Here is an 8,160-nt window from a genome sequence, read left to right as displayed (position 1 = left end):
AAAAAAAAAAAAAAAAAAAAAAAAGAAACAGATAATTCCAATTGCATAAACATTCTTGAAAGAATAGAAAAAGAAAGTACCATATAATCTTAATCCCCAAACCATACAATTCTACGGTTTATCTTATGAACATAGATGTAAAAGAACAAATGTTGGCAAGGATATGGAGAAATGGGAACACTGATACACTGTGGGTGAGAATGTGAAGTAGTACAGCCATTATGGAAAACAGTATGGAGGTTACTAAAAGAACTAAAAATAGAACATCTAGCAACCCCACTACTGGGTATGTATTCAAAAGAAAGGAAATACATCAAAGTATATATATTTCTTCTGCACGCCCATGCTTATTATAGCATACTATTCACAAGAGTCAAGATATGGAATCAACCTAAGTGTCCATGAATGGATAAAGAATATGTAGTATAGGCCAGGTGTGATGGCTCACACCTGTAATCCCAACAATTTGAGAGGCCAAGGAGGGCAGATTATTTGACCCCAGGAGTTTGACATGAGCCTAGGCAATGTGGCAAAACCCCATCTCTACAAAAAATACAAAAATTAGCTGGGCATGGTGGCATGCATCTGTAGTCCCAGCTACTTGGGAGGCCAAGGTGGGAGGATCAGCGGAGCACAGGAGGTCAAGGCTGAAGTGAATCATGATTGTACCATTGCACTCCAGCCTGGGAGACAGAGCAAAACCCTGTCAAAAAAACAACAACAACAAAAAAACACCAAACCCCCAAAAACACGTGGTATATATAAAAATGAACTATTTATTATTCAGGCATAAAAAAGAATGAACTCTTGTTATTTAGAGCAACATGGATGGAACTGGCGGTCATTATGTTAAGTGAAAAAAGCCAGGCACAGAAAGACAAGTATCAAGTGTTTTCACTCATATGTGGGAGCCGGAAACATGGATCTCATGGAAGTGGAGAATACAATGGTGATTCCCAGAAGCTGAGAAGGGAAAGCTGGGGAGGATGAAGACAAGTTGGTTAGTGGGTACAAAAATACAGTTAGACAGAAGGAATAAATTCTAGTATTTGATAGTATAGTAGGAAGATTATTGTCAGCAATAATTTATTGTATATTTCAAAAGAGCTAAAAGAGAAGGATTCTAATGTTCTCAATGCGAAGATAAATGTTTAAGGTGATGAATATCCCAAATACCTTGATTTGGTCATTATACCATGTTTACAGGTATCAAAAACCATGTGTATCCCAAAAATATGTATAACTATATCAATAAAAAATATGAAAGAGACAATATACTATAACCTTGTTGAGTCTATTCCAGTAAAGCAACATTAAAAAAAATTCACCATATAACAGATTTAAGACAGAAACTCTATAACCGAGAAATGTCAAAAAATAATAAAATTCAATAGATATTTTTAAATTCCTATCAAGACAGCAACAGAAGGAAACTTTAGAAAAAAACTTGATAATATCTACAAAAAATCTTTAACAAGCATCATTCCTTTAAAAATGTTTCTTTTTATGTTTAGTTGACAATTGTACATGTTTATGGGAATCCGAGTGATATTTCAATATGTGCATACAATGTACAATAATCAAATCAGGATAATTAGTATATCTAGCATCTCAAACATTTATCATTTCTTTGTGCTATAATCATTCAAAATCCTCTCTTTCAGCTTTTTGAAAATATACAATAAATGTAGTTAACCACATTCATTCTACAGTACGGCAGCAAGCGAGGTCATTCCTCCTATCTAGCTGTAATTTGGTATCTGTTACCAGAGGTTGGTTAGGATACAAAATTAAACAGGTTTTAAAAAGCTGAGGTGGGACTATAAAATGGTGCAACTTCCATGGAAAGCAGTATGGAGGTTCTTCAAACAACTGCAAATAGAACTGCCACACAATCCAGGAATCCCATTACTGGGTATATATCCAAAAGAATTAAAGGCAGGATTTTGACAAATATTTTCACAATCATGTTGACATCAGCACTATTCGTAATAGCCAAGAGGAGGAAAGAAACCCAAATTTCCACTGGCAGATGAATAAATAAAATGTGTTATATACATTCAATGCAATATTATTCGGCCTTAAAAAGGAAGGAAATCTTGTCACACGTTATAAGGTGGACCAGCCTGGGCAATCTTAAGAACAATGTGCTAGTAAAATAAGCCAGTTGCAAAACAAATACTGTATGACTCCAACTTACATGAGGTTTTGAAAGTAGACAAACTGACAGAAACAAAGTTAGAATGGAGATTGATTACCAGGGATGGTGGACGCTGTTTAATAAGCATAGAGTTTCAGATTTGCAAAATGAAAAGGTTCTGGACTTCTGTTTCCTAACAATGTGAATATAAACTATGTATTTAAAAATGATTAAGATGGTGAATTTTGTTATGTGAGTTTTATCTTAATTTTTTCAAAAAGATTTTTTGGGCCAAGCATAGTGACTCACGCCTATAATCCTAGCACTTTGGGAAGCCAAGGTGGGAGCTCACTTGAGCCCAGTAGTTAAGAGACCAGTCTGGGCAACATAGGGAGATCCCATTGCTACAAAAAAAAAAAAAAAAAAAATTAAAAATTAGCTGGGCATGGTGGCATATGCTACTCAGGAGGCTGAGGTGAGAGGATCCCTTAGCCCAAGAGGTAGAAGCTGCAGTGAGCGATGATCGCCGCACTGCACTCTAGTCTGGGAGACAGAGAGAGACCTTGTGTGTACATAAGTATGTATGCATGTATGTATGTATATATGTATTTATTAACAAATAAGTAAAAAGCTTTTGCTTCCTGTTGCAAGATGTTAAAGTGATCACAGATTTAGGACTAGTTCTGAAAGACCATGTCCTTTCCTGCCTAAATGCTAATACATAACTTACATAACTCTGAACTCTTTTGTAGTCTTAAAGCAATGACTTCAAATTTATTTCACTAATTCTTTCGAGTTTCTCCCCCACCTTTTTTTTTTTTTTTGAGATGGAGTCTTGCTGTCACCCAGGATGGAGTACAGTAGCATGATCTCAGCTCACTGCAACCTCCACCTCCTGAGTTCAATCGATTCTCCTGTCTCAGGCCCCCCCAGTAGCTGGGATTACAGGTGCATGCCATCATGCCTGGCTAATTTTTGTATTTTTAGTAGAGACAGGATTTCACCATATTGGCCAGGCTGGTCTTGAACTCTTGACCTCGTGATCTGCCCACCTCAGCCTCCCAAAGTGCTGGGATTACAAGCGTGAGCCACCGTGCCTGGCAGAGTCTTTCCCACTTAAGTAACTGGTTTATACATTCTGAGATGCATGTCTAAGACTGCTCTTTCAATTATAAATGAAACCACATTTTAATTACTGAATTAACAAAGCCTCCTCGGCTGTAAAAGAGAGCAGATGGGATGATTAACAGCAGCAGTTGTATCAATGCCCAAAAAATTACAAGCATGCCATAAATTAGTTTTAAACTTTACATGCCTCAGCTTCAAAATTCTTCAGCACCCCTCTCTGTCTCCAATATGCAACAAAATAAAAGATGAAGATTAATTTAAATTAGTAAAATGCTATTGAAGTTGGCTGGACACAGTGGCTCACACCTGTAATCCCAGCACTTTTGGAGGCTAAGGCAGGTGGATCCCTTGGGGTCAGGAGTTTGTGACCAACCTGGTCAACATGGTAAAACTCTGTCTCTACTAAAAATACAAAAATTAGCCAGGGATGGTAGTGCGTGCCTATAAGCCCAGCTACTCAGGAGGCTGAGGCAGGAGAATCACTTGAACCCAGGAGGCAGAGGATGCAGTGAGCTCAGATTGTGCCACTGCACTCCAGCCTGGACAAAAAGACTGAGAATCTGTCTCAAAAACAAAAACAAAAGCTATTAAGTCATTAAGTATCTATTTGATGGCTTTAGCTAATCAAATAAATATTACTAGTTTTGTTGTTGTTTTGGGATGGGGTTTCACTCTTTTGCCCAGACTAGGTGCAGTGGTGCAATCCCAGTTCACCACAGCCTCAAGCTCCTGGGCTCAAGTGATCCTCCCACCTCAGCCTCACAAGTAGCTGGGACTACAGGCTTACACCACCATGCCAGGTTTATAATAGTTAGTTTTGACTTTGATCAACTGTATTACCCATTTTTAAGGTCAACTTTTCTAATCCACTATTAGATTTTGTGGGTTTTTTTGTTTTTAGAGTAATTCCAGTTTACAAAATGCTCACCAACAAATACAGCTCATGCCTTCAAAAAGTAAGCACTTTTTAAATGTTTATTATGGAAGGAACTGTTCTAAGTGCTTTGTAGGCATTTTAATTTAATCTTCACAGTAGTGGTAGAGGTAAATACTAATTTTATTCACTTTTTCTTTTTTCTTGAGATGGAGTCACAGTCTTGTCACCCAGGCTGGAGTGCAGTGGCATGATCTCAGCTCACTGCAACTTCAGCCTTCTGGGTTCAAGCAATTCTCCTGCCTCAGCCTCCCGAATAGCTGGGACTACAGGCACCCACCATCGTACCTGGCTAATTTTAGTATTTTTAGTAGAGACAGGGTATCGCCATGTGGGCCAGTCTGGTCTTGAACTCCTGACCTCAAGTGATCTGCCCACCTCTGCCTCCCAAAGTGCTGGGATTATAGGCATGAGCCACCTCGCACCTCACCCAGCCATATTACTCACTTTTTACAGGTGAGGAAGCTGTAGAAAGTAATTAAGTACTGTGTCCAAGAATAAACTAGCAAACCATAGAGCCTAGTTTAAATCAGACTTCAAAGTCTACCCTCTTACTTTAATCTTCAATGTTCTTCTTTAAAATACCACAAGCACTTCAATCCTCTATCTTCTCTGGCTCACAACTAAAGCATTAATTGGATTATAATTTGTTCTTTATGGCTGTTTAACAAGACAGTTAAACTAGTGAGGTATCTTGGGGTCTTGGCTTCCTAAAGATGATGAACATGAGGTTGGGTGGCTAGAAAAATGGCTTACAGGTGGTATTTTAGTTTCCTTAGTAACTCAAGTTTTCTTAGATCATATCTAAATAAAAATAATTATGCTTTCTGTGGTAGAACAAGGTCATTCTGACCTCCTTACCTCCCTTTTAGCTGGAAATTAGACAAAGGATTTTTACAGTCTTACAAAAAAAGAGGTATTGATAACTCCACAAAGTATGGTAAGATGAATTAAACTGAAGCCTCCTGTACTTCTTTTTTTAAAATTCTATTTATTTATTTAGAGACAGAGTCTTGCTCTGTCGCCTAGGCTGGTGTGCAGTGGTGCAATCTTGGCTCACTACAACCTCTGCCTCTGGGGTTCAAGTGATTCTTGTGTCTCGGCCTCCCTATGTGGGATTACAGGCGCACACCACCATGCCTGGATAATTTTTGTACTTTTAGTAGAGATGGGGTTTCGCCATGTTGGCCAGGCTGGTCTCGAACTCCTGGCCTCCGGTGATCCTCCTGCCTTGGCCTCCCAGAGTGCTGGGATTACAAGTGTGGGCCACCGCACTTGGCTACTGCTTTAGATAACTCTAGAAAATAACTCCTCACCCTTCCAAGTTCCTTTTTGGAAAATAAATCGTTTGCCTATGTAACCAATCACTTTCAGTGTCAGAGTTTCTGTTTTCATATTCTCAGTCTGTATATCATTCAAGCGGTTTTAAGGAAGAGACTAAATATTTTAACATGCAAAAAGACTAAACCAGCATCAAGAACTATTATTTCTCATGGCGAGTGGCATGCACCTGCAGTCCCAGCTACTTGGGAGAAAGGGAGGATCCATTGAGCCTAGAAGTTCAAGACAAGCCTGGGCAACACAGGGAGACTACATCTCCAAAAACAAACAAAAAGTTTTTCCTGTTTTATGACAGTCGCAAAAAGTTATTATTTTTCAGAATAACAGACTTCATTTGACAGTTTTAGTTGTTTTATTAGAATTATCAATCACCTTATAAGCTGAAATTATGGACTCAATTTCTGAATACAGGACAGTGAAAATCTGACATAAATGAAGAAAGCCTCAAACTTTTTCAGACCACATGTTGCATAAAGAATTTATAGCTGTTTTATTTAGTTGGTTGCCCACTGAGTAGCTACTAAGAAGAGAAGCATTATGCAAAACAGATAAATTCACAGGCCCAGCATTGAATTTTACGCATAGAACCACCTGTTCCAAGTGGTATGAGTAAATATTCTCATAAAACAGGCCAAAACATCTCTACTGGTTCCATAACTGATTACTGATTTCCACATTACAAAGAATAGTTTTTTCCACCTAACTCTCATTAGAGACCCGGATATTTATTATTGAGGCAGGAGAATAGGGTCTGGAGGCAGGGGACTTAAGGGCAATTTGTGCTGAATCAAGGAAAAACACTAAGGTTTAGGGGCAGGGAATCTGAGGCCAATTTATGCTTTCTTTTTTTTTTTTTTTTTCTTTCTTTTTTTTTTTTTTTTTTTTTTTTTTTTTTTTTTTTTTTTTTAAGACGGGGTTTCACCATGCTGGCCAGGATGGTCTCGATCTGCTGACCTCGTGATCCACCCGCCTCGGCCCCCCAAAGTGCTGGGATATGCTAACTTTCTAAAATAGTAAACATCAAGGTCTGGGGACAAGGAATCTAAGGCCAACTCGTGCTGACTTCCCAGAGGACAGAGAATCTAAGGGAACCTAAGGCCAATTAAGGACAACTTCCTAAAGCTAAACCAAAAGGAAAAACCCCCACAATCAAATGGCAAAGGGTCAAAGGCTCTATCCCTGCAACCCTCCTCTTCCACCACTTCTCAGATGGAAAGGAAGAGTGCCTTAGATCGGCCGGGCCAAGCAGGGACCATTCGTTCATCTGTACAGGACGCTAATTCACCACAGTCTTTAATTAGCCACATACCAAATCCTTTATCTAGATAAGGGGTAACCCATAGGAACCCCAAAAGGAGCACTTAAAACCCAGAAAACTTTGTAAGTAGGCTCTTGAGCCCCTTGCTCCGGCCCACTCCCATTCTGTGGAGTGCTTTCTCCCTTTGATAAATTCCTACTTTCGCTGCTACGTTTCTGTTTCATTCCTTTGCTATTTTGTGCGTTTTGTCCAATTATTTGTTCAAAACGCCAAGAACCCGGACTTACAGTCAAGGCCCTCCTATTACTAACGCTACGGGAAAACACCATTACCTCCTCACATTTCAGATTTGCTCCCAACGAGGTACTTGGGCACTTGAACGCATCCCTTTAAAAGGAAGAAAGCTTTCTGATCCGTATAGTGGTTTATCTGGCAGAACCTCTCCACCAGCCTCTGATCTCTGGCCTGATTTTCCCAGAGATCGGAAGAATCACAACTTTTGTAAAGTAAGATCCAGAAAGGGCCTTTGGTTATTGTCGGTAAATGCCGGGCTAATGAAAGAATTGGTGGGCGGGTCACCACCCCAGGCTACTCCACGTAACGTTATTCATCTTAGAAGGAGTAAGACTGGAGAAAGGTCTGGATCCCATTCGCTTATTCTGACCGACTAAATCAGCCTTGGCAGGACAAGACCAGCAAAATAACTCCGTGGATCCGTGCAGTCACCACACTGCAGGGTCAAAGGACGGCGTCGGCGGCTCTTGGCTATTAGGGACCTAGCTGACGAAGGCACCACAACCCTTATTCTTTACTATTCCCGACTAGGGGCCGGGAAGCCAGGCCCTACCGCTCTGAGCCCATCCAGGGTCCCCGGGCCCGGACTGCTGACACCGAGGCAAGATCTCACCGGGCCCACTCTCCCCAACCTCCCCGATTCTCGCTTAGCCTCGCTTCCCTTTTGGGGTGCCCTCTCGCCTGCTACCCCAAGGGGTGAGAACTCACAACCATCGCGGCGCCGGTGAAAATGTCCTCCCCCTCGGTGTCGCTGTCCCCAGCCTCGGGTTCTGATCCCCCGGCCGCCCCCTCGGACTCCGGCTCCGGGCCGGGGAAGGGCGGAGGGAGTCTCTGCGAAGCGCTACAACCACCACCACCCGACGCCATCTTCCTCCACTCGCGGCGGAAGCCGCAACAACAACTTTATCGAGAGATAGCGCCGTGAGCAAAGCGATCCAACGGTGCGAGGAGTGGGAGGGCCGCAAGGGACCCCGTGGGATCCGAGGGGCGGAGGCGCAAGGGCGGGGCCTAGGCGCTGGGTGCGGCGCGGCACCCTGCCAGGGGAGGATGCCCTGCAAATCAGAA

At 41.5% G+C, this 8,160-nt stretch overlaps 1 protein-coding gene across 1 annotated transcript in view; it reads right to left on the bottom strand.

The window, feature by feature from the left end:
• SNX1 (sorting nexin 1) overlaps positions 1-8,088 on the bottom strand; it is a 41,865-nt gene extending 33,777 nt beyond the window's left edge. The window contains exon 1 of the mRNA XM_017508054.1: positions 7,804-8,088. Coding sequence (XP_017363543.1) covers positions 7,804-7,962 — 159 coding nt within the window. The 5' untranslated portion in view covers positions 7,963-8,088. The remainder of the gene's footprint in view (positions 1-7,803) is intronic.
• Positions 8,089-8,160: the final 72 nt, after the last annotated feature.

The sequence above is a fragment of the Cebus imitator genome, unplaced genomic scaffold (assembly GCF_001604975.1).
Source record: "Cebus imitator isolate Cc_AM_T3 unplaced genomic scaffold, Cebus_imitator-1.0 Scaffold386, whole genome shotgun sequence".
Lineage (NCBI taxonomy): Eukaryota > Metazoa > Chordata > Mammalia > Primates > Cebidae > Cebus > Cebus imitator.
The sequence above is the reverse complement of the archived record's forward strand: the minus strand, read 5'-3'. Positions and strand labels throughout refer to the sequence as shown.